Below are 27,714 nucleotides of genomic sequence, written 5' to 3' on the forward strand. Positions count from 1 at the left end.
TGGAAAAGTAGTTGGAGCAGTTGGGATCCCAATGGTATACCAATAGGCAAATAGCTTCATGTTATCAAATCTAAGCTCTGCAGATCAGGTATCTTGAATATATATGTTAAAGGTAAAAAGGTATATATGTTAAAGGTAGGCACAAACTGCACCTACATCTGTCCAAAGGAAAATCCATGAAACAACTCATTTATGCAACCACCCACCCCAAATTAAAAAAGTTGTTTTGGAACTTAGAACATTTTTGAAGAAATAAAAAGATCCTCAAGTTATATATGATAAATACTATGACATTTTATTTTGTAAAAGTTTTAAAAAAAAGTATTTAAATTAGGTGAACCATTGCCACATGTTTACCTTCTGTACAGAGGATAAAGTTCAAAGTCCATGGAACAAGAATGTGTTTAAAATTGCTGACAGCTGGTCAAGGGTCACAATACATAAAATGTTACAGTGCAGGCAGATACCGACTATTCCAGTGCAATTTAGAAAAACGCACTTTTGCCATACTGACATATTTATGTGATCTGTGAAACTGGTATTTTTCGCTTTTTTTTTAATAGCAGACTCAATGTTTATCCATTCTCAAGTTTTGTGATCCCCAGCGATGAGTAAAATTCCAGACACTGAAGGGTAACAAAGGAAAAACAGCTGGTTTCCCCATCATTCTTTGCTTACCATTACCAAATAATTCTCCTTATTAACACCCCAGGATGACTTTCATCATACACTACAGATTATATTCTGATAAAGACGAATTGTCTTGTATTTTTATGTTGCATGGCTTGCGGTATTTACACTGGATCCAAACGCGATACATTGTCAGCTGTTTGCCTCGATTTACTTGCAGCCTTCGATCCACTATATTCTGAACTTTCTCCAAACCAGCTTTGGTAAACATGTCCCCAAGCTCATCTGAAAAGAGATTATGTTTCTTTGGTTATAAAAACAATGCCATAACCATCAGGCCAAATGTATAAGCTTTGTCACTAGATTAAAACTCAGAGTAGAACTAAAGGCAAAAGGTTTTTTAATTTTAGATAGAGTAAGGGAGGGTTATAACCCCAGTCTTTATTTTTGCCATCCGTGTCTCAGAAGGGAGATTTTTCTTCACTTCCTGACCCATAGCCAAAACAGGAAATGAGAGGAAATCCCTCCAAAGTGATTACCAGGGTCACCAGAACTAGTGTCCCCATTGTAAGATTTCCCCTCTATTATTGTTCTGGTGTCTACCCAAAATTTGGGATTTTATTGGTAGACAGAGAAGCAGAGATGGCAATAAAAACATAACAGGTTTTCTAGCCCCTCTCCACTCTGTTAAAAGCAAAAAAAAAAAAAAAAAAAGGGAAGCCCAGCCTGTAGATAAGAACTTGTAATTACCGCCTGTACTCTCATCCATTGGCCCTATAAAGCTGGTCATACATGGAGCATATTTCAGCCAGTTCCTGATGGGCCAGCTACGTGGCCTTGTCGGCTCTTTTCCACTTGCCACCCTTTGATCTGAAAATCAAGGGAGTTGGATGGAAAATTGTCCACCAAAAAATGGCTGAATAAAATCAAGTGCAGCCACAGTTCAGGTATTCTAACTGCTGCAGGAGCCAGCTGTCAAAAAACAATAGCCAGCAGGGGAGATCCTCGATCAATGCTAAAAAGGAGGAGCTTAAGTCACCACAAAGTCCCGTAATGACAAAGTTAGATGAAACTGCAGCATCCAGAAGTGTTGGATGCTGAAGACTCCTTAACCCTAACTCTAAGGCTTGGTTCACACTTGTGCTATGTGGAAACCAGTGCGATTCCAGTGCGGGTTCCTGCATCGCATCTCACTAGCAGGCAATGCACACACCTCTCTGCAAACCGCTGTGGATGTCAATGTAAAGTTAATGACACCCTCAAATCGGTTTGCCGAACGCAGTGCGAACTGTGAAATTGAACAGGATTCGGATCGCATGGGTGTGAACACCCATGCAATCAGATTCCAGTGTGGACCAAAAAAGGGTTCTGTTCCATTTTGGTCCAATGCGATGCAAATTCAGCCATACAAACTGTATATCTAAATTCGCATCGCACATACATGGCATGTGATGTGCACAGCAATGTGGTGCGAATGACATGCAATGTCCATCATCGCAATAGTGTGAACCCAGCCTTAAACAGTGAAGATCGGTAGCCTGGGTACCAGAACAGTTTATTTTCTTTCCAAGTTGTTAAAGCGGAGTTCCACCCAAAAGTGAAACTTCCGCTCATCTGCTTCCTTCCCCCGCTTCGGTACCACATTTGGCACCTTTCAGGGGGGAGCAGGAAACTGTTTATGACAGGTACCCTTCCCCACTTCCAGGAGACAGCTTTGCGGTTCAGTCCCTCGGAAGTTTCGTCCCCTTCGGTCCCCCCAAAGGCCTCATTGCCGGTTTCCCTTAGAGTGAATGGCGGCTGCAGCACCCGGCCTGAAAATTGGCTGGGGTGCTGACATTGTGGGCTCCCTGGACAGTTAAGTGACTATATATTAAAAATCAGCAGCTACAGTATTTGTAGCTGCTGACTTTTATTTTTTTTTTTGCTTTAAGTAGATTTCAGTCAGCCTCTATGTTGCAAGAGTTTCATGTAAGGGGATGACTACAACAACCCTCTTGGCAAACCATTGGCTCTTGTATGGGCACCTTTATAATCAGTAAACACAGTCTTACCTTGAGTAAAGAAGTAGACCCTTGTGCCATCTCCTCTTACATAGAAGTTTTCAGACAGACATCGTCCTGGAAGAAACGTGTGATAAAAAGGTATCATAAAAATGTAACTACACAGAGAAAAATGAAATTTTACTCCTAGGAATTAACCACTGCATATGCAGGGGGCAATTGCATATTGCAACTTCTGCTTTCACTGCCTGTATGCCACTTTACTTGCATGTAAAGAGACATTGTTTCCCTACCCATTCAGGGCAAAAATGACAGTGTGTGTAAGGGCCAACCCTGACCCCTCTATACTGACCTCTTCAGTGCGTAGAAATACCCAGTGCATCCTGGTATGGGGGGAGCATGTGACTTCCTCCCATGATGCAGCGATTAGCCACTAGGCCTGAGCTCTGTCACAAGATGGAGAGAGTGATGTCACTGCTTCATCCGACACTAACTATTTTGGTGAAAGGAATCATAGGGGGGTATATTGTAGTCAGAGGGTGGGCTTTACGCACGCTGTCCCTTAACCCTGAATAGATGAGGTGATGGCGTCTCTTTAAAACCGCTTGCCGACCGCCTCACTTAGAAGTATGGCGGCATGGCGCCATCGCTGCACTGGATCATGCATTTTGATACGTGATCCAGCACTTCCAGGTAGGGGGCATGTGCACACACACCCTGGCTGTGCTGTGATTAGTTACAGTACATGTCAATCAGCAGTTGCCGACCAATGATTGACCGCCAGCACCCGCTGATTGGCTCTGTCGTTCAGAGAAGGGAGCTCTGTGATGTAAATGACACAGAGCTCCGAAATAGGGACATACCACATAACACACACTTTACACATTGCACATATTTAACACCTTGATCGCCCTTGAGGTTAACCCCTTCCCGGCCAGTGTCATTAGTATAGTGATAGTGTTTGGCCTAAATTCATGAAGAAATTTGATTTTTATTTTTCAAAATTTTCTGTCTTTTTCGTTTATATTGCATGAAATAAAAAACCCAGTGGTGATCAAATGCCACCAGAAAATTCTATTTGAGTGAAAAAAAAAAAAAAAAATGACAAAAATTGAATTTGTGTACAGTGTTGCCTAAACGCTCAATTGCCAGTTAAAGTAGCACAGTGCTGAATAACAAAAAATGCTCTGGTCATGAAGGGGGTAAAATCTTCTGGAATACAGTACAGAACAGCATTTGCTGCTTTTTAGATCTTCCTGGATTTAGATTTAAAAGTATTACCCCCAGATTGTTGGATATAGTTATCAAATGCACCAAAGTAAATGACCCCTACAGAGATCTCACAATCTTGGCACCTGTGGGAAGTCAGTAATACCTTTCTTAAAGCGTAGCTGGGCCATGTCATATCGGCCATAGTCCCGCAACAAGATGCAGCCACCAGGTTTCAGAAGCCTACTTAAACGTGAAATGGCCTCTTGCATCCTGCAAAGAGAAAGAAAATAGAAAAGAGATGGAATTAGATGTAGCAAAAAAGGGTAAGTGGTGTCAATTGGCTGTGGAAGTTTTAATTAATACAGCTTTAGATTTGAAAAATATGTCCTATCTATTTTGCTTTAAAGTGATTTTTCCTTTTGGCTGCAGAACAAGGCCAGAGCACCATATACTCCCCACATCAGTAAGATGCCAATGAATGAAGTAAAGTGCCACCTTAAAAAAAAAAAAAAAAAAAAAAAACGTTGTGCATGCATGGAAGTTGCAGTATCAAAAGCTATCCATCTGACATGTAAAAAGGACGCTAGTACAAGAAGCAGCATCAGAGAAGAAGGCTGCACAGCAATGGAGCAGGAAAAGACAGCACAGAGCTGTCATTGATGGAACACGGCAAACACGTTATTTCAAGTGCTGCCTGAGAAATTCCCCCAAGTTGTGCTTTAAAGAGACAGTGGGGGAGATTTACTAAAACTGGAGAATCCGGACAGCTGTGCATGGCAGCCAATTAGCTTCTACCTTTAGCTTGTTCAATTAAGCTTTGACAATCAAACCTGGAAGCCGATTGGTTACTATGCAGAGCTTCACTAGATTTTGCATGCTCCAGTTTTAGTAAATCTCCCCCATTGTTAACATGCCTATATAGGGCAAAATGACAGTGTCTCTGCAAAGCCCCTCTGACTCCAATACACTCACCTTATCTGTGCTCCTTCAATGTACCTTCTGAGCAGTGACATCACTCCCAAGATCACATGACAATTGGGTCTAGCAATTGGCTGCTGGATCTATCACTGTCACAGAGCAGGAGATCACATACCTGGGAGTGCCGAGTACTGTCTATGGCTATAGAGGAAAAAGGAGTGGGGAGGGTGTGTTGGTATCAGTGGGTCAGGGGAAGCCTTTGCAGAGACACTGTCATTTTGCTCTGCATTGGCAAAGTGTCAGTGTCTCTTTAAAGTGATACTAAACCTAAAAACTTGTTTTTACATGAATTGCTTACATTAGGATAAAAAATGTTTTCAGTTTCCCTGTACGAAGCAGAGGAGAGGGGAGAAGAGATCACAGCATTCGAGCAGCAGCAGAAGCCATTGGCTCTTGCTGCCAGGGGCGTAACTACAGGGGTTGCAATCGCTACCGGGCCCCATGCTCCAGGGGGCCCGGTAGCAAACCAGTGGTGAACTTTCAGGATCGCAAAGGTCACACTTGCAACCGGACCCTGGCATTGCACCACTGTGGGGAGGCCCCAAGATTGTAGGAAGGGGGCCCACTGCAGAACTTGTGAAAGAATCCTGCTGCGGGACTGAAATAAAAGGCCATGCAACGAGTGTAAAGAGCCCCAGGATTAGTGGGAAGAGCCCTGGGCTTGAAGGTAAGGGCCCCGGCCAGGGGTCTGGGGGGCCCTTCATGGTTTCTTGCATCAGGGCCCTGAAGGTTCTAGTTACGCCTCTGCTTGCTGCTATCAATCAAATGCAGTGAAGAGAAAGTGGGGGCAGGCCTAAGTGTAAGTGCGGCTCCATAGATACACAGGTCGGGAGCGAGCACGCACTGCGTGTCCCCCTTAGCAAACTGCTTGCCAAGGGGACATAAGATCGTGGCCGGGGGAACTGAGAAGTGGAGGATCAGAGCCACTCTGAGCAATACCACCACACAGAGCAGGTAAATATAAAGTTTTTTATTTTAAATTTAAAAAAAAAAAAAGTTAGAAACACTTTAGGGGCTACATATTATGAAACTGTACTATGCATGATATAGCAGGAATATTTAAATTACACAAGTCTGCCATTGAAGCATATTAAAGTAACTAAAGAAGTACAATACAGACACCTAGTGGTGTTTTCATATACATTCAGATGCCTTCAAAATACAACCCAATACCCTCCACAAATCCTGTACCACTCCTTTAATAGAACATTAAATATAATAATAATAGCCATTCAAGTATTCACTGGCAGATAATCATTGGCACCACTTCCCTATAAAACTTTCCAAAACCAAACTTGCATTGAAAATTGGATTTTTTTTTATTGTGCTTCGCTCCATAAACCTAACTGAGCAATGTAACCTTTGGCTCCTTAAAAATCACATTTTCAATGCATATCTGGGTTTGGAAAGTATCATAGGCCAACCAGCTCCACTCCAGGCTTTCTATTTAAGAGTCTCAGCACTATCAGGGGCAGTCTTACAGGCAAAAAAAAAGTTTACAGGGTCAGAGTGAGGCAAAAAAAAAAAAAAAAAAAGAAGTGACACGAGTGTGACCATTCCCATTGACCACGTGAGAATGGAGAAGCATATCTGTTTATGGAAAAATGTATCTGCACCCATGATATATCAGCTTCTCCTAATCTGCTCTGTGTAATCGCTTCTGTCACACAGCATGATATAACTGGGGAGGATGGTGGACACACATGACTAACAAACTTTAAGTGCCGGTTCACACTAGGGCGACCTGTGAGGCGACCTGGTCGCCTCACAGGTCGCCGCAGGTCGCCTCCCATAGGGAAGCTGCGGACCCGTTCTAATAGGAGCGACACAAGTCGCTCCGACCTAGAAAAAGGGTCCGGAGCTTCTTTGGGGCGACCGCCATAGACTTCAATGTTATGAAGTCCGTGGCGGCCGCTCCGAGGTCGCGGCGCGCTGCTCGCACCGCGACCTCGGAGGTCGCCACCCGAAGTAGCGTCGCTGCAATGTGAACCGGCACTTAATGAATATTCAAACAGAGAAATTATTGTTAACATTTTTTTTTTTCACAATATTTTTCAATCCATGGAGTCCCCCACTGGAAATTGCTTGTACAGGTTTTTGATGCCAGATGGGTAATGGCAAAATATGATGAGGACTGTGCCAAACATTTTAAATTTGGCAATTTCTGGGTCTGTGGTTACTTAAACTGATTCAGAACAAAACATCAGTGATCGGTGGATCCCCATGACGCTTTTGAGCACGAAACGCGTCAGCGGGACCTACTCGCTGACGTCTCGGCCACGGTGTCCTCGTGGTTGGAGCGGCAGTCTTTCATGCGAGTTTATGGCCACGTTTTTTACATGTACATGTATTTTTAATATTTAATAAATACTAAACTATATTAGCATCATTTTGGCTGCTGCTTGTGAGCTTTTTTATGCAGCACATATCACATGATTAGCGACCATGGGACCAATCTAGCAGACTATGCTTCCAACATCCTGAATGACAACGTTACAGGGCTTGTATCATTCCAGCATCTGGTGAGTGAATTTGAATGGTGGAGGGAGAGCACAGTGAAGAAACCTTTGGTAACACACGAGGTGTTTCACTCTCTGTATCTAACGGCTGTTTTTTGGCTTATGTCTGGTGAGTGTTCTGGCACTCTGTGTCTGTCACGGGAGGAATCGTTCTGAATGTAACAAGCCAGGCAACTGACCTTTGATTGCTACACATATTTTTGGACTCTTTCTTTGGACTTTATACATACCTTGATCACTATATGAAGATTTTTCCTTTGTTTAAATTTACATTTATTTAATCACAGTTATAATTATTAGCGCTGCACTTATATTCATTATAAACATAAGAACAGCTTGCAGGGCCTTTATAAATGTCAGCAGATTCTGTTGACCGATCTGCTCCCCTCCTACTTACAAAGGATCCACACCATGCCAGGACATGCAATCCCAGCACCTGTTTACTCCTCAAAAGCCAGTAACAAAAGTTTTCAAACAAATCTGATTTCTTTTTATCAGGAGGTAAGTAAAACCTTGGACAGAGAGGTGGCTGTGGACACAATATACTTGGATTTTGCAAAAGCGTTTGACACAGTTCCCCACACACGGCTAATGTGTAAGGTAAAGTATACAGGCTTGGAAAGATCAGTTTGTAAATGGATAGAAAACTGGCTAAAAGATAGAATTCAGAGAGTAATGGTTATTAATTCCTACTCTGAATGATCTAAGGTTATCAGTGGTGTGCCCCAAGGTTCAGTGTTGGGACCCTTACTTTATAATATCTTTATAAATGATATAGGTCCACTTTTTAACATATTCATAAATGGTATAGGGTCTGGGGATAAAAGTACCATTTCAGTCTCTGCAGGTGACCCCAAGCTATGCAGTGGAATAACTTCCTTTCAGGATGTCTCCAACTTACAAGCAACCTCAATGCACTGTTTAATTAGGCAGATGAGGTTTATTGTTGATAAATGTAAAGTTATGCACTCGGGGCCTAAGAATATGAATGCTTCATACATACTGGAATATGTAGTTTTGGGCACTAATTCACAAAAAGGATATCGGGGAACTGGAGAAAGTGCAGAGAAGGGCAACCAAACTGATAAGAAGCATGGAGAAGCTCGGCTAGGAGGAAAGATTAGAGGAATGGAATTTATTCTCTCGAGAAGAGGAGAATAAAGCCCCGTACACACGTACCGATGGTCGGCTTACAAATGTTCCTCTTTTCTCCCCGGGATGTCGGTGTCTGCTGAAAAGTGCAAAGACAGCACAAGGACAGCACAAGAATTTTGTCCGCCGACTGCAGAAGTGATGTCATGTAATGGTTAACTTTCCCTGTGTTTTCTATTTTCTGAGCATGCCCAGTCTTGCAAATCTGCGGTCTGTCGGCCGAATTGTGTACTGACAGGCGAACAATCGTCCGTTCTGGTGTCGGCATACAAATATTTTCATGTTTGCACGAAAGACTTTTGTCCGCGGATTGTGCGCAGACATCTGTCGGAGGCACCATACTAACACGCGTACAATCGGCAGATCCTTCGTCCACCGACGTTTGTATGCCGACGATCGGTACGTGTGTACGGGCCTTAAGGGGGATATGATCAACATGTATAAATACATAAGGGGTCCATATAGTGAACTTGGTGCGGAGGTATTCACTTTGAGGTCATCACAGAGGACAAGTGGGCACTCTTTGCGCCTAGAGGAAAAGAGATTTCAACTACAAATATTGAAATCTTTTGTAGGCTCTTTTTATCACTTTTTTTTTAAATATTTTATATTTTTTTAGCCTTGACAAAGCAAAATGAGATTTTTCTGCAGAAGTAAATGGGTCACATAAATCAGGATAAATATGAACTAGAAAATAAAATATTTAAACTAAGAGGGAGATGTCAGGGAATTTAGAAGGGATTAAAAGGAATTGTAATTTTATCTGCCTTTCTTTAAAATAAACTTTAGATTAGGTTTTGTAAGTGTTATGAAACCTAGTTTGTTCCTTCTTCCTCATATCAGCACCTCCAGGATCTACATCTGGGTAGGCCATACGTGGCTTTAACAGTTACCAAAAGTAACTGTGATGTGGGACCACCACACAGGGACAGCAGAGCGGAAACCACTACACTGTCAATGGTCCCCGGCCCAACTGTTCACTACAACTAGCGTGTAGATTGCTTGAGATAGCACTCCAATGTAGGAAGGGACAGTTTTTTGTGGCAATATATTGCCAACAGGAGGAATATTGAACGGGAAAAGGGAACAGCCATTTTATTTATAAAACATTTATTGTGTTCAAAAGCCATTTACACCTCCAGCTGTATAGTTTGCTATCTAAGCCTTTGAAGATCTGTTCTTCCAAGGAGCCAAACTACTGGAAGTAACAAGCCTATGTGAACAACTATTCCGCATTTCAATCAAGATGTGACTTCAAAGAAACTTTAGATAGATAGGTCCCACCCTTTGAAAAAACATATAAATTGTATTACAAGTCCTTAGCCAGATAGAGCAATTGTTTTAAAACCATCACTTTGTAATGTGACTGTGATTGCTCTTCAAACATGTCGTTCTACCTATATGTTTGTAAAATAAATATATTTTTTATCTGGCTTCAACAGTCAAAATGTTACTGAAACCCATGAGTTTTGGGGTTTCCCCTACACTTTCTTCACAGTAAGAGCTCTGAAAATGTAGATTAGACCCCCTCAAGAGCTGGTTCTGGCCAGCTCAGTAGATTGCTTTAAAAAAGGCCTGGATAATTTTCTAAATTTACATCATATAACTGGATTCTAACATTTAGAGGTAAAGTTCATCCAGGGAATATCAGATTGCCTCCTGGGGGATCAGGAAGGAATTTTTTCCCCCCACTGGAGCAAATTGGATCATCCTTTTCTGTTTTTTTTTTTTTTTTTTGCCTTCCTGGATCAACTGCGGGTATAGGATTGTGTATATGGGATTGTTATGATTTTTTCCCCTTTTATTGGTTGAACCAGATGGACGTGTTTTCAACCAGACTAACTATTCTGATGTGGTACTGCATGGAAACAAAGAAACATGGTTTGAAAGCTAGACAGAAGGAGCAGCTAGATTACATCTGAAAGAAACCTGAAGAAATTCAGGATCCTAAGCAAAAATCTTCACTTACCTGTGCAATGGAAATAGCCTTAGGGGAAAGAGAACCTCCTCGTCTGCCTAGTGTCATCCTCCTAGGGGAAGATCCTGAGGTCTGCTATGTCCCCAATGAGCATTAAAGAAATGCAATGGGTTTGCCAAATCCCGTTCCTAGGAGAACCATGGTGGGTACCATCGCTGACCTCTCCTGAGAATAATCCTGGGCAAATTGCGGCTCCAGGGCCGAATCCGATCTTTTGGCTGTCCCTATTCGGCCCTCAATGCCTATATTGTCATCATGCCTCTCTGAGTCTGTCAGTTTCCTCACTGAGGAAGTGGACAGGCTCAGAGGTACGATGACATGTCTGTGTGAAGAGCTGCAAGAACAGGAAGGAGAGAGTTTAAAGAGCTGATCAGTACAGAGGGGAGGCTCAGTCCTGATAGGAGAGCATAGCCTAGGACAGTGATGGTGAACCTTGGCACTCCAGATGTTTTGGAACTACATTTCCCATGATGCTAAACTACACTGCAGAATGCATGAGCATTACAGGAAATGTAGTTCCAAAAACATCTGGGGTGCATAGGTTCACCATCACTGGCCTAGGAGATGTCCTGATGTTCTCCTGCCACTCTGCTATACAGGCAAATTCTTCATGTTCTTGCACCTGCATGTTGCAAACCCCAGGAGCTGTGCACCTCTTCACTCCAGGTCAGGATCTGCAGAAATCCCTGCTGTAACAATCTCAGGCTGTCTCCCTCCATTCACTCTGCTATTCAGAGGGCATTTGACAGGCAATGAAGAGGTGTTATTTTGCCTCCTCAGCGTCTGATTTTGCCCTATAATGCCGCACTGTAATTTCGTGCATTGCACGCTGTTGAAGCATGGCCCTATTAAACTCAATGGGCGAGTGTGACAAGTGGTGCCGCTTGTCAAACACTGCAGTCCAAGTTAAAATGGCCGCCTGTTATTTCACAGTTCAGGTGGGTGGCAAAACGGTGGCTCAGCTGCCAATTTTTTACCACCCCCTGACTGCCCGTCTCAAAGAGACCTATTCCATGAGCGGTTATACCTATTATTCCTAGCTTTACCATTTCTTCCTTTTTGATAAGCATACTTACTCCTAGTTAGGGACTCAAATTAGTGAGGTCAGAGGGTCTGCATAACAGCCAGGCAACTAGCTCCTCTAGAAGTCAGCAATGACAGCTTTTCTATGATCCCTAGGATCAGAGTTGCTGAACTGCTTAATCAGGAACTACACGTCACCTGCCTGACTGTGCAGTTTGGAAAATGTGTGAAAATCACAAGACTTACCAGAATGGCTGACCCTCAGCTGTGTATTTAGTAATTTGACTTTTATTTTAATAAACCCTAAAAAGTAAATCTGGTGAAAAGTTCACTTTAAATACTTCCCTTGAAGCGGTTCCTGTTACACAATGTGGTCAGGTCAATTTATTTTATAGAAAGGTACATAATAAAATCATTGGCTGCAAACTCAGCAGAAAGTCCACAGCTGCAGTTATCCATCTCAGTCCCTGGTGAAAAAAAAAGCTTGCTATTTTACAGGTCACTCACTTGCTTGGAAGGATGGCTGAAAGGACAAAGATGAGAACAATGACATCCAAGCTCTCCTCAGGAATGGGGTACTGCGAATTCTCATCCGATAGGTCGTGGACAAAGGCGAGGCATCGTGATGGATCATACTGAGGATTAGCCTGTAAAAGATGGAACAGAAACAATTACTTTCATGCATTTCTTTCACGCATAAACATTTGTACAATCAATTAACGCTTTGTTTATTAATACTTTTATGGATTTGATTGGAAAACGTTTTGCATCTAAGGTTGTCACCAGACAGTGCTATCAAAGCACTGAGGACTGTGGGACCAATTTAAAGTGGAAGTAAACCTATCCTGTCTATTTTACGCCATCTAAAGCATTATTAAATAATTTGCTGATTGCTTTTTCTGAAATCTTTCCTACCTTGCTTGTTTTCTTGTAATCCGTCCCTTTTTATTTAATTACGTGATTGGCGCATTCTCATATTGTCCTCTTTTTGCCCTGTAAAGACATGCCCGGGCTACATAAGTCCACGGCACAGCTCCGAAATCCCACAAGAATGAGTTCCCATTAATTCGCTTGGCTGAATAATTAATGTGCATACCCAAGATTAAAGACTGGGAGAAGCAGAAAGGGCGGAAGTCCAGCGCGCAGCAGATGCGTCAACAACAGTTAGGATGGCGGCAGCTGCACCAGGAAAGGAGGAGAATATGAACAAGCAAAGAAAATAAAAGTAAGAAACATTCTATGGGGCTTCACACTTGTTTAACATGATTTAATATAATTCCTTCTTTCAAATTTAAGTGTGTGGGGGGAGGGGGTGGGAGTTGACTTCCGCGTTAAAAAAAAAAATCAATCCTTAAAGTGATTGTAAAGTCTTGTTTTTTTCCTATAAAAATACAAACATGTTATACTTACCTTCTCTGTGCAGTGGATTTGCACAGAGTTGCCGGATCCTCCTCTTCTGTGATCCTGGCCCCTCCCTCCTGTTAAGTGCCCTTACAGCAAGCAGCTTCCTATGGGGGCACCCAAGCTGAGTCATAGCTCCATGTGTCTATTCAGACACTGAGCCCTGACTTATCTCCCCTGATTGGCTAGATGACTGATTGACAGCAGTGGGAGCCAATGACGCTGCTGCGGTTACATAGTTACATAGTAGGTGAGGTCGATTAAAGACAATAGTCCATCCAGTTCAACCTGTGTAGGTGTGTGTGGCTGTAATCATCTAACATAGCCCTTAATGTCATGATCCTTGAGATGTAAGTCTAAGAGTCTTTTGAAAGCCACCATACTACCCGCAGAAACCACCTCTTGTGGTAGAGAATTCCACAATCTTGTAGCCCTAACAGTAAAGAACCCTCCTCGTTGACTGAGGTTAAAACGCTTCTGCTCTAATCACATTGTATGTCCTCGAGTCCTCATGCAATCCCTTCGAATGAACAGCTTTTTTTCTAAGCTGAGATCCCCATTAAGATATTTATAAATTGCTATCATGTCCCCCCTCAGACATCTCTTCTCCAGGGAGAATAAATCAAGCGATTGCAGCCGCTCTTCATAGTTAAGGTCCTCCAACCCCCTAATCAGTTTAGTTGCCCTTCTCTGGACTCTCTCCAGCTCCAACACATCCCTCCTGAGGACTGGCGACCAGAACTGGACAGAATACTCCAGATGCGGTCGGACCAGAGTTTTATAAAGTGGAAGGATTATAGTCTTATCTCTGGAATACATTCCTTTCTTTATGCATGCTAATAATCTGCTGGCTTTGGCAGCTGCCGCTTGACATTGCATGCTGTTGCCTAATCTATCAACCAAGACTCCCAGATCCTTCTCCATTTTTGATTCCCCCAAGGGTTCCCCTCCTAACGTGTATTGTGTTTTTATGTTTTTAGTCCCCAAGTGCAAAACCTTACACTTCTCCACGTTAAACCTCATTTGCCATGTCGTTGCCCACTCCGTAATTTTGTCCAGGTCATTCTGTAGGATATCTGCTTCGTGCTGTGCAGTTATTGCCCTGGCCAATTTTAAGTCATCTGCAAAAACTGATAACGAACTACTGATCCCATCCTCAATGCTGTTTATGAATAAATTGAACAAGGTTGGTCCCAGGACTGAGCCCTGGGGCACCCCGCTTAATACCTCAGACCAGTCTGAGTATGAGCTATTTATTACCACCCTTTGGACACGCCCTTTTAGCCAGTTCCGTATCCAAGAGCAAACCCTGCTGTCGATACCTGCAGACCTTATTTTATAAATTAAGCGCTTGTGGGGAACTGTATCAAACGCCTTAGAGAAATCCAAGTACACCACATCCACTGGTCTGCCCCTATCTAGCTCACAGCTCACCTCCTTGTAGAATGCTAAGAGATTGGTTTGACAAGAACGCCCATTTGTAAACCCGTGCTGATTACTGCTGATGATGTTGTTGTCTTTAGCATACTCTACGATATAGTCCCTTATCATCCCCTCCAGACGTTTACATATTATTGATGTCAAACTGACAGGCCTATAATTTCCCGGGATATGCCTCTGGCCCTTTTTGAATATCGGAATCACGTTAGCCTTCCTCCACTCCCCTGGTACATCTCCTGTCCTAATACTGTCAGCAAAGATCAGGAACAGTGGTCTAGATATAACCTTACTGAGTTCCTTGAGTACTCTCGGATGTACGCCATCCGGGCCTGGTGATTTGTTTGTGTTAAGTTTATCCAGCCTTTCCCTGATTTCACCCTCTGTTAGCCATAGTGGCAAGTCCTGTGTATTACTACTAACCATACAGTCATGGTCAGTGTACCCTTCCTTTTCCTGCGTAAAGACTGACGAGGCTGTGTTTCAGCCAATTAGGCAGGAATATCTTGGTCAGCTGAGACACTTGTGGACATCGCTGGATAGAGATGGGTTCAGGTAAGAATTAGGGGGGCTGGGGGAAGGGGGTGGCTGCTGCACACTGAAGGCCTTTTATCTTAATGCATAGAATGCATTAAGATAAAAAGCCTTCTTACTTTACAACTCCTTTAATTTTTTAGGAAAAGAGATTGATCCTATAACATAAAAACGCCCGGTGTGTGAGGAAGAGGAGGACTGACTGACTGACAGCATATTACACTATGTTTGTCCCCCTCTGGTTTTTACCTATATCCGTGTTGGAGCTGGGATCTGGTGTATCCATGTTTGTTGCTCATCCATATGGATTCCATTGAGGTCATTTCATCCAGCTGGGACATCCATCTAATATTCCAACAGCTTATATGGTATCTGGGTCCTATACATCTGGTGAGCGCAATATATTAACTTTTATCGGTGTTGGGATTTGCTGCACATTGTGATCACGTTTTCTTATGTTGGATCCATTTCATCACACTACTCACTTGGGACTTTCATTTCCTGATGGACTTTTTATTATTTTCCAATTGGCTTATATGATTGGACATTTTACAGTTTATTTATATGTGTTATTTGTTTAATCACATTTTATTGATATCAGCGCTGCACATTTTTCTGTTTTTTATGTTTTCGGTCACTTTTTTGTCTAGTGATTAGTGCAAGCAGCTTTTTTCGTTGTTGTTAGCGCAGTAATCTTTGCCTTTTGTTGATCCTTTAACAATTGTAGAGGTTTACCAACATGTTAAAAACCTCTGGACACAAATATTCCTAGATCCACACAAACTTTAATATATTATATGTTTTTGGTGGCCAAAATAGCTATCGCTATTGCATGAAAAAGCCCCGTGATTGATTTGGATCAAATGAAGCAAAAACGTATTTGGATCATGCTACATGAAAAAAATTGTTAGTGTCAAGTGGGATAAACAATTCTTATTTGAAAAAGGTATGGACCCCCTGGTTCTCTTACCTACAGGTGCCCAATACTTAAAGTGGAACTCAAACACAAAAATCTGTAATTCTACAGGCATCCACGATCTAAGACAAACCTATCTAGCCCTGTCAAGAAGAAATCAGTATACATACCTTTTTAGGTACGGACTCCATCTGCGGAAGTTCTGCAGAGGGGACAGCCGACAACGGCTGGGAAATGACATTACCCATAGAGTTACTACGGGGCTTACGTTGTCGCCGCCTCCACTGCACCCGCCTCCACAGTAAAGTGGCCACTAACAGCTCAGCGTGGGACCAGACCTGAGTGGCTTCAAAAAAGGTATGTAAAGTGATTTCTTCTTTACAGGGTTAGATAGGTTAGTCTTAGATCGTGGATGCCTGTAGGTTGAGATTTCTTCTACTTGAAGATCCACATTGGTTTGTTTTTGGCAAACTCCCAGACAGGCATACTCCTTTTTCTCTCTTTCACCGTGCTTCCCTTTTTTTCTTCTTTTCCTTTATTTGCTTGGATTAGCTTTCTACTTTAGTACATTATGGGTCCTTTAACCAGATCTTTATCCTCGATTTAAGGCTTTTAAGTTCCATATGTGTCACACTACTACTAAGGATATGTAGCGGATATATTTGATACTCTGGCAATTCTTGATATTCACCTAAAAGCTACATAAGTCAATGGCTTGGTGCCATAGTGTTTACTAGAATAGTTAAAGTTACATTTTAGATTATGGTTTTTACTTGCCCAGTCGGAGGGGTGGGTGGGGGTTGTCCTGCTTGACCCTTTCGCTGGGCCTATAATTTTGACCTGAAATATGGCCCTTTTTTGGTCTAGCCCTTTCTAGAAATATAGAATTCATATGTTACGCTACATCGATCACTTCATGGTTGATCACTACGATTGTGTTTCTCATATTTGCTTATGGACTTTTTATATGTCCATGGTTGGACCCCCGCATTCTCCACATATGGTATGGTTGCCATTGTTTGTACATTGACTATGCTGACAGTTCTTTTTTTGTTCTTGACTTTGTTTGTTTACTTACAATGTCCTATTACTATTTAAAATCTTAATATAAAAAAATAAAAATAAAAAGATTGAAACAGAAAAACCTCTGGACACAAAAAAGAGCATTTATAAGGGGCTAGCGTTAACATTTGTAACAAGGATTGGCTTGCATGATAGCAAAGGAAGGCAAAAATTAGGAAATGTAAGAAAACTGAGAACTGACACAACAGCAGAAAATAGGCATAGCCAATAAGCCATACAGTCCAGAAGGGTCCTGGAGAGGTTCCCCAAAACAACGGGGCGTCCACTGGGCCCACCAATACCCATACATTGGTGCAATATACAGCCTATATAAATCCAAAAGAGGAAGAGAACACAGCAGAAACATAAGAGAAATTAGGCAAGAAGGTGGCGCTGCAGGGGAAGGGATTGCACACCTGAAAAGTGGGGAATTGGAGAAAAGACCAGGGGAAAAGGACCAGAAGTCCAGAGGCCAAGAAAAAAAGGGGAAGGTAAGGGCTCTGGAGCCCCAATTTGCTTTTATCGGGTATTTAAAATCCTACTTCCTTAAACTAAATCTCTACAAATCCAAGCTGAAAGTATTCCCCCCCGTGCCCCCTCCATGACTTTTCCATCAAAATCAATAATGCAACTATCAATCCTTCCCCTCCCCCCTCACGCCAGGGTTCTAGGTGTAATCCTAGACTCTGACCTGTTTTTTGAGCCCTAAATCCAATCTTTGTCAAAAGCTTGTAGACTTCACCTCTGTAACATCTCTAAAATTCGCCCCTTTTTAACTAATGAAACTACCAAAATACTCATTCATCCCTTTTTATCTCTCGGCTTGACTATTCCAACTCCCTTCTCATAGGCCTACCTCTCCATAGGCTATCCTCCCTTCATTCTATCATGAATGCTACTGCCAGACTCATCTACCTTAGCAACTGCTCAGTGTCTGCCACCCCTCTCCGCCAATCCCTACACTGGCTTCCGATCGCGCAGCGAATCAAATTCAAGATACTAACATACAAAGCCATTAACATCTCTGCCCTGAGCTACATCACTAAACTGGTCTCCAAATATCACCCAAACCATCCTCTCAAGACCTCCTGCTCTCTAGTTCCCCTGTCTCTTCCTCCCATGCTTGCCTCCAGGACTTCTCTATAGCCTCTACCATCCTCTGGAACTCTCTACCTCAGTCTGTCTGGCTATCTCCTACTCTGGCTGCCTTTAGGCAATCCCTGAAAACTCATCTTTTTAGGGAAGCCTATCACACCTCCAACTAATCTTTTATCACTTCCATCACCTCATCATCCACAGTTAAAACCTTTTGTACCACTTGCCCCACCCCATTAGATTATAAGCTCTTATGAGCAGTGCCCTATAACTGCACTGTCTATCTTTTTATATTGTAAAGTGCTGTGTAAACTGTTGGCGCTATATAAATCCTGTATAACAATAATAATAATCTATATCAGCCTATTAATAATAATCTATATCATGTACATTCACATCAGTCCCTGCTCTCAAGGAGCTTACAATCTAAGGTCCCTAACTCACATTCATACCTACACATTCTAGGACCAATTTAGACAGGAGCCATTAACTTACCAGCATGTCTTTGGAGTGCAAACTTCATGCAGCTAGTTATGTAGTTGGGATTTGAACTGACAAACCTAGTGCTGCTAGGCAAAAAGTGCTAATCACTAAGCTGCTGTGCTGCTCACTGCCACTGTGCTGACATGCACCAATCACAATGGTATATAGATGCGCTCATTACACTAAACTTTTCCTTTCATTTTTGATTAATTCCAAGCATTGAAGTTACCCTGACACATACCCATTTCGCCTAGACCACTTGCTTTACCTTTCACTCAACTCCATGGTGATCATCCACCAGACACAGTACAAAGAATCACCATGGAAAGGACACCTCAGAGAACTCTGGAGCACACAGAACAGAGAGAAACATGGAAGTCCCTGGCTAAGAGTTATATTAAAGTGATTGTAAAGTCTTTGTAAAAAACAAACTAAAACCACAACTAACATGTTATACTTACCTCCTCTGTGCAGTTGGTTTTGCACAGAGCAGCCTGGATCCTCCTCTTCACGGGTCCTTCTTCGCTGCTCCTAGCCCCTTCCTCCTGTTGAGTGCCCCAACAGCAAGCAGCTTTCATTTGGGACTTTGTCATATGTACAATTCCTATGGATTTTGCATATCACTCTTGCATGATAGCACAGACTTTATGAATTACAAAGTTTGTTATTATTATTATAGTGAATTTCTTTATTATATGCACATGGATGAATTGATAATTTATGGTTTCTAGGCACTCATATACACATTAAGGATGCTGGTTGCATGATAGCACGGAATATAACCAATTTTATTATGAATTTGCCTATCGCATTTATTTATAACATGAATGCTCTTACATGCATTTTAGGTGACAGTGCAAAAATGTCTCTCTCTTTATATGTACCTGTATTGATATGTGCAATACAGTGAGTGGAGCGGTCAAAACTATTGAATATTGTCACAATCTGTAGGTCATATACACTAAGCGCAGAAAATATTTTTAGAATTTAGTTATTAGTTATTTGCATTCAACTGGACTTGGTCAGTAACGAATGAGCCGTTAATTTGCCTTCAGCAAGTGGTTTCCTTAGTTCTAAAGTGTCGGGAACCTTCCCAGGTATGTATAGGCACATGGGTAAAATTATTCCCTTTAATTCAAGCGCCACGTAATCATGAAAGGTGTCAAGGCTGATGTCCAAGAACATGACAGAAGGTGTGAAAATCTGCCATGGCACATTTCTGCAGTGAGTGGGTCAGTCTGACAGTGTGCAATGATGAATCACAATATAAGAGAAAAAAAAAAAACGCATCAAGTTTACCAAGAAACCACATATTAGATAAATATGCAGCTACACAATATCTAATCCTACAAATCACGCTTTAAATTTCAATAAATAAATAGATGTATCTGCATCAGATGAAAGGTAAAGAAATCTTCATTGCTGCGTACCTTACTGACTGTTTATTTCTGCTGAAATGGGGGATTATTTACTTAAGGCACTACAAGTGCACTTGGAAGTGCAGCCGCTGTAGATCTGAGGGTAGGGTTGCCACCTCATCCCTTTAAAACAGAACACATATTAATCACACAGGTTCTGAGGCTGATATAATACAGATAAGGCACCAAGTGAGTTTAATTACCACCTTAATCAGCCACAGAACCTGTGTAATTAATGTGTTCTGTTTTAAAGGGATGAGGTGGCAGCCCTATCTGAGGGGGACATGCAAGGAAAATAAAGTATTTTTGCTTGCACATGATTGGATAATAGAGATCAGCAGAGCTTTCCCTCATTTCAGATCTTCCCCCTAGATCTACAGCGACTGCACTTCCAAAGGCACTTCCAGTGCAATTGTAGTGCACAGCGGATTTGCCTTTAGTAAATCAACCCCATTATGTCCTTTTTGTCCTCACATATGCAGCACAACAAATAAAATTCACTCACCATTAATTGTACATGTCACATATTTACATCTAAATTGGCCATGTAACATGATTCCAAGTATTCTTGGAGAATACTTACTGGTTAAAGAGGAAATAAACTTCCATCTTTAGGTTTTACCTATAGGTAAGCCTATATTAAGGCTTACCTAGAGGTAGTGTAAATATCTCCTAAACATGCACCGTTCAGGAGAGATTTACTGACCTAGCAGCCAAGTCACTGGCGCAGCCGCTCTGAAGGAATGGCCGCTTTTACCGTTTCTTCAGAGCAGTGTGCCCAGACTGATGGCTTCTGCACGCATGCGCGGGAATGACGTCATCATGCCTCCAGCCAGTCACAGAGCCAGAGCTGCGAACTCGGAAGGCAAACCGGGCATAGATGTACGCTGCCTTCAGTGATGGTATTGCATTTTTTCCACGGACCATTTTAAAAAGTTTATTTCTGTCAAGGTAAGACAATGGGGAGATGTACTAAAACGGAGCATGCAGAATCTTGTGAAGCTGTGCATAGTAACCAATCAGCTTCCAGGTTTTATTGTCAAAGCTTACGTGAACAAGCTAAAGTTAGAAGCCATTTGGTTACTATGCACAGCTGCACCAGATTCTGTGTGCTCCAGTTTTAATGTCCCCAATGTGTTTACTGCCATCCACCTACCTTCACAAGGTCCACAGCAGTGCTAGAGAAATCGCAGCAGTATACAAACAGGCCGGCGTCACTAAAGAAAGAAAGAAGAAAAAGAAAAAAAAAAAGCATCAGAATAAAAAAGGTGTTAACCTGCTCCCTGACCATTATATGCACGGTTGTTAGCTGTAAAACTGGTCCACACAAATGGTTCCTGATCACGTGAGCTCTATGTCAGCAAGGACGATGTAAGCTGAAAGCTTCATTCACAAAAAAATCTTTCAGGCTGCACTGCAGCCTCTAAATGTGTCTCTATTTAATATTGTAATCATGTAATGCAATTATAGTATAAAAAAGTCATAAGTGTATTTTTTTTAGTTTTGTCTACTTGTCAGACTAAAGTTGACAAAAAAAAAAAAAAAAAAGTTTCTATATAGGTCAATAAAATAAATTGTACAATTATTTAGGCGCGCAAATTAGTCAGTGTTAAAGTGGTTGTTAAAGAGGAAGTAAACTCTGCCCCTCGAGTGCTCCTTCCCAATGCAGCCAGTATAATAAATCTTTCCATTACAATTCTGCCTAGTTAGTGATCTCTTTGGATGTTTCTTACTGTTATTTGGTGCGTTTTTTATTTTCTTCCTTCATGTCTGAAGCCAGCGTCATCTTGTATATTGTCTTCCGAGGCAGCAGCGGTGTCAGCTTCTACCCTTTCTGTTTCTTCCTTCCATAATCTCGAGCATGCCCAGTGAGGTTTTAGCCAAGCCTCGTTTTTATTCCGGATTACCATGGCAACCCTATTAGGTGAGCTTCTCGCTCCTGTCCCATACTATGCATGGATAATTACACCCCCTGTGATGTTGCAAGTCACATGGGGGTGTAAACAGGAAATTCTGAATTGGTCTGTACTCTCGCAGGATTGCTGAGCAATGCCTCAGAGAGCACACGACGGAGCCACGGCATGTTACTGAAAGGACTAATAAGCATGATAAGCATGCTGTAAACAGGGGACATTCTGCGCACGCACCGGTGACGTCATAGAACTGAACAGCGACGAATTGCGGGAAAAGTAAGCAGATTAGAAGAGATCCAGAAACAGCGATTTATAGATTATGTGCAGGTTATTTAAATGGGGAAGATTGTATTTGGTGAGTTTACTTCCACTTTAAGTCACTGTCATATGTACATTTAATCCTCTTTGTTTCCTAATGCTATGCATCACAGTGTCTGTTTTATAAAAAAAATGCCAGCTTTACCTGATTTCAGATCATTGCTTGGTGCTCATGTGATCAGCCGTCTCGCTCCTCTCGCCCTGACAGTGGCAGCGGGCGGGGCGAGGATCACCCACAGACATCAGTCAGGAGCAGAGGATTAGAGGAGAGAGAGAGAGCCAGCCACGTGAGCACGGCGTGGCGCTCTGAAATCATAGGTATAGCGGCAATTTTTTTATAAAACACAGACACTGACACAAAGCATTAGGAAACAAAAAGGTTTATATTATGAATCAAAAGTAATTTCAGCAGCAGGAAGGGAGAGGGCGGGCACTGTTAAGAGCTGACAGGCAAAGGACAGGGAGAACAGAGGAGAGCTGCAGATAATGGAGACATATAAAAACTGACCACAGGGTCAGGGCTCAGCAGCCATGATAAACCGTGGTCAGTTTAAGGGGGGAGAGAACCAGGCAGGATCAGCCAGGTATTTCAGGTGATACAGGGGGCCAAATGACACAGCGCAAGCCCTGTGCTGTATAACATGCTTTAAAGAAACAGGATACTTTTTTTTTTTTTTTTTTTTTTTTTTTTAGGGTAACAAACACTTTAACTGACAAATAATACATTTACCAAAATTGGCCTGGGAAACTAGGCTTCAATGACATCTGCCCACAAAATATTTAATGCATGCTACATATAATATACTCACTTATTTGTCTGCAATATTGGAAAGACAGTGTTCCCGACACCACATCCCACCTATTATTGAAAAAGAAAAGAGCGGGTTATATATCATGGAGAAATAGGAAGGCTGGAGGGAAAAGGACACCTTGATCCACAAATAACAGTTTGTTACACCAAACTGATCAGATGATTACATCAGAACCTGAGCCAGCGCAATCAACAAGAACAGAGAGTGAGTAATCAGGTGATCTGTGTTGCATGAACAATACATATATATAAGTCCGACAGTTAAGGACATTGAAACTTAGCTATGTAAAAGGTTTGTAAAATGGATAACGCTTACTGCAGGTTTAAAAGATCACTTGATTACAACGGACAAGCATTAAAGTAAACCTATCTTCAGCACAGTAAAGGGAGTGCCATTGTTGACATCCTTTTGACAATGCTAATTGACTGGCTGTTTTTTTTAGACCCACTGTCTTTAGTACTTTCTGTGTCACAGATCTAGATGGTGTATGCAGATCAGAAAAATCAGATACAAATCAACAGTCTCTATCTATATATGTCTTTAGGGTGTGCAACTTTTTGAAATATTGAAGCAAAAGGGTCAGAGCATGGAAGAAGAGAGCTCTTTAATAGCAGCCTCCAGGTATCTCTCCCTAATGATTGTGTCCCCTAAGGGTAGCATGCTGGATAAGAGTTTAGAGCACTTGCCTGATTGGTGGAGATTAAAGCTGGAGAGTGCTGCAAGTCACATGAGCACTATTAGATATTTATTAATATATTACAGGTATTTATATAGTACCCAATACTTTATGCAGTGCTTTACCTCTAAAGTTCCCATCTCACCTGCATACAATTTAGACAGGAGCCAATTAACCTAGCAGCAGGTCTTTGGAGTATGGGAGGGGGACCAGAGTACTCGGAGGAAACCCACGCAAGCAGGAGAACATGCAAACTCCATGCAGATAGCGTCCAGGCTGCAATTTGAACCAGGGACCCTAGGACTGCAAGTCAGAAATGCTAACTATTAAGACACTGTATTGCTCTATTGGACTGCAGTCTTTGGAACTAAGAAGGACATGGCAAGTGGTTAATGCCAAAGCCCCAGCTGAAAAACAGGCAGATGTAAATTAAATGGATTAATACAGTTCTTTATTCATTAATAGATCATTTTATTCACGTACTGCATGCAAATGTCCTAATATGAAACTAGCCGAAAGGAGGAGAGAGAGAGACAAGGTAGCAGAGGGATGGTTTCATCAGTCTGCTGCTGCTCCTTTACTGTCCAATCAGCAGGCTAGAGAGTTGACACCACTGTATTCTTTACTGCAAAATAGAAAGTGGTGTTTTTTTGCTATGCTGGGCTGTGTGTCAAAGCTTTGTAAAATTCAGGAAGGAATGGGCAGCAGTTTGAATTCTTTGAATGGTAAAAAAGCTTTAATTTTATCTATGGATTTAGAGCTTCCTCTGTAGTTCAGTTGCTACATGCTACAGGGACTTCCATAGGACAAGAAACAGCTCCCCAAAAACCAGACTACTCTCCCCTTGGGGGACAAGCTTGTCATCATGAATAAAGGTAACTGGAGCAAAAGTAGTCAAATACTTTACCTGTATTTCAATTACATGAAAGCAACCAATATGAAATGGGTGTGTGAAATAAAGTTTTAATTAGACATTGCCAGAGTACTGTGTACTTTTGATACCACAAAAAAAACAAATCCAAGTCATCTGCAAGCGGCAGCCCATAAGTTCCTACACTTTACCTCCAAGATACGATAAGAAGCAGAGGATCCTGGGTAATCACTGTCTACATCCTCTCTTTCTTGCTCAGGATCCTTTCTGTGATATCCAGCAGAATCTGGAGGACTCCTACCACTGGGGGACAGCTCAGGGAACTCTGTAAACAGCCACTGTCTGTCTTTAAAGAATCGGTTTTCATGGATGGTGTAAAAGTCATCCCAGAAGTTGCTAGCTTTGTTTTCATAATCCTCTGTGGGAAAAGAGAAAAAATTACACAATGGTACATTATACAACGACCTTTATTTTATTAAGAGCCCAACCCATTGATCAATGGCAAGGCTCAGGAGTGACAAGAGGGTGCTGCTAAGCTAGACCTTTAGGCTTCTTTCACACGGGCACTCAGTTTATTTCGTCCGTTCAGTCATTTTTTTTACGGACATGGGTGACACTTGTGTCATCCGGTACGTATGTCCGCATATCATCCCATCCATTTGTGGATGATATACGGACATAATGTATGTCTATGGGATTGCGGATGTCACCACTGTCATCCGATTTTGCGTCCTTTCCGTTTTTTAAACGGAAGAAAAATAGGGTTCTGTTCCGTTCCAAAAAACGGAACAGAACTGAAAGGACGCAAATCGGATGTCAGCGGATGGTCACACGCTGACATCCGCATTCCCATTGACATGCATTATATCCGTATATCACCAGCAATTGGATGGGGTGATATATGGACATACGGAACGCCCGTGTGAAAGAGGCCTTAGGCCTTGTTCACACCATGTGCAGAGAGGTGTGTATTTCTGCACCTGTCTCTGCAAGGGCACAAAGAAAACAATTGTTTACTATGGGCCCTGTTCACACCACAACACTGCTATCATGCGTATTCTTTCTGTGCAGACATATGCAAAATGTAAAACTCATAACACCAACACTGAACAGGGCACATAGAAATCAATGGTTTTATTTTTGTCCTTGCAGGGACCTACTTTGGAAAAATGCATGTCTCTGCACATGGTGTGAACATGCACGGGCTATTCTATGCAAGTCAAATCTGCACATTTTTTCCATCAGTTTTTATGCACACACGGTCCGCCTCCGTAGGCGGATCCGTGTTGCTCAGCGGGGGATCGATCCGCGATCCCCGCTGAGCCGGCGGATGACAGCTCCGTCTCCGCTTGCAGAGCGGAGAGGGAGGTGTCTCAGCCCCCGCTGCCCTCTATGGGGGATCGGATGAGAGCGGACCGCCTGTCCGCTCTCATCCGATCTGATCACTGAACGGATGGAAAAATAGGGTTTCCATCCGTCCAGATTTCACTGACAGGATCGGATACTGATGGCAGCGGGTGTCAGTGGAGGTGTCTCCGCTGACATCCGCTGCCCCATAGAGCTGCATGGAGGATCTGATTGGATCGCCCGTGTGAAAGAGTCCTTAGACATTTAAATATAATGACTTTGCGGTGACAATGTGTCTCATGGCACATACAAGGCTAGAGATAGGGCCTGGAGAAATTTAGGGAAACATTTTTTTTGTTTTTCTTCAAGGCCATTTTTTGTTTTCTTTCAGAAAAAAAGGAGGGGGGGGGGGAAAGAAGTGTTAAATAATTTATTTTACAATGATAAATAATATATCTCTACATGGTATTAAAATGAGAGCACATGAAACTCTTGAAAGATTTCTGAGACTTTTTGTAAGGTATGAAACTATTGCAAGCCATTTAAGCTGGAGACAAGCAAATCCTGAAATACAATTCACGTACAGTGGGGATAACAAGTATTTTCGATACACTGCTGATTTTGCAGGTTTTCCTACTTACAAAGCATGTAGAGGTCTGTAATTTTTATCATAGGTACTTTTGAACTGTGAGACGGAATCTAAACAAAAATCCAGAAAATCACATTGTATGATTTTTACATTTATTTGCATTTTACTGCATGACATAAGTATTTGATCACCTACCAACCAGTAAAGCCCCGTACACACGCAACGATTATCGGCCGACCGATCGTCCGTCTTTTGTCCAGAGTTGTGTTTTGTTGGTTGGAATGTGCCTAGACTGCACACGAATTTTCTCGCCCAACAAAATTCTACTTCAAAAGTGATGTCATGTGTTGGTTTTCTTTCTTTGCGTTCTTTCTTCTCTGAGCATGTCCAGATTTTTCCCTGTCGAAATCTGTACTGACTGCACGAAAATCGGCCGTGTTTTGACGGCGGACAAAAATGTTATAGTCTGCACACCGACTTTTCGGCCGAAAAAAATCTGGAGTCGGTTGTCGGAAGCATCATACTAATAAGCCGAAAATCGGACGTTGGACGAAAATTCCCTGCCAATTTTCAACACGTGTGTACGAGGCTTTAGAATTCTGGCTCTCGCAGACCTATTATTTTTTGCTTAAGAAGCCCTCCCGTTTCTCACTAATTTTCTGTATTCACTGCACCTGTTTGAACTCATTACCTGTATAAAAGGCACCTGTCCACACACTCAGACTCCAACCTCTCCACAATGGCCAAGATCAGAGAGCTGTGTAAGGGCATCAGTGATAAAATTGTAGACCTGCACAAGGCTGACATGGGCTACAGGACAATAGGCAAGCAGCTTGGTGAGAAGGCAACAACTGTTGGCGCAATTATTAGAAAATGGAAGAAGTTTAAGATGACGGTCAATCTCCCTCGGTCTGGGGCTCCATGCAATATCTCACTTCGTGGGGGCATTATTGATCATGAGGAAAGGGAGGGATCAGCCCAGAACTACACGGCAGGACCTGGTCAATGACCTAAAGAGAGCTGGGACCACAGTCTCAAAGAAAACCATTAGTAACACACTACGCCGTCATGGAGTAAAATCCTGCAGAACACGCAATGTCCCCCTGCTCAAGCCAGCGCATGTCCAGGCCCGTCTGAAATTTGCCAATGACCATCTGGATGATCCAGAGGAGGAATGGGAGAAGGTAATGTGGTCTGATGAGACAAAAATAGAGCTTTTTGGTCTAAGCTCCACTCGCCATGTTTGGAGGAAGAAGAAGGATGAGTACAACCCCAAGAACACCATCCCAACCGTGAAGCATGGAGGTGGCAACATCATTCTTTGGGGATGCTTTTCTGCAAAGGGGACAG

At 42.3% G+C, this 27,714-nt stretch overlaps 1 protein-coding gene across 2 annotated transcripts in view; it reads right to left on the reverse strand.

Moving 5' to 3' along the window:
- Positions 1-328: 328 nt before the first annotated feature.
- The window catches only part of METTL2A (methyltransferase 2A, tRNA N3-cytidine), a 43,276-nt gene continuing 15,890 nt past the window's right edge, over positions 329-27,714 (reverse strand). For both annotated transcript variants that reach the window (XM_082271713.1, XM_082271714.1), the window contains exons 4-10: positions 24,620-24,846; positions 22,879-22,928; positions 20,995-21,055; positions 12,000-12,139; positions 4,006-4,112; positions 2,682-2,747; positions 329-915 (exon numbers count right to left, since the gene is read on the reverse strand). In XM_082271713.1, coding sequence (XP_082127839.1) covers positions 731-915; positions 2,682-2,747; positions 4,006-4,112; positions 12,000-12,139; positions 20,995-21,055; positions 22,879-22,928; positions 24,620-24,846 — 836 coding nt within the window. In that variant the 3' untranslated portion in view covers positions 329-730. The remainder of the gene's footprint in view (positions 916-2,681; positions 2,748-4,005; positions 4,113-11,999; positions 12,140-20,994; positions 21,056-22,878; positions 22,929-24,619; positions 24,847-27,714) is intronic.

The sequence above is a fragment of the Pelophylax lessonae genome (genome assembly GCF_965119305.1).
Source record: "Pelophylax lessonae genome assembly, chromosome: 11".
In the NCBI taxonomy this organism is placed as follows: domain Eukaryota; kingdom Metazoa; phylum Chordata; class Amphibia; order Anura; family Ranidae; genus Pelophylax; species Pelophylax lessonae.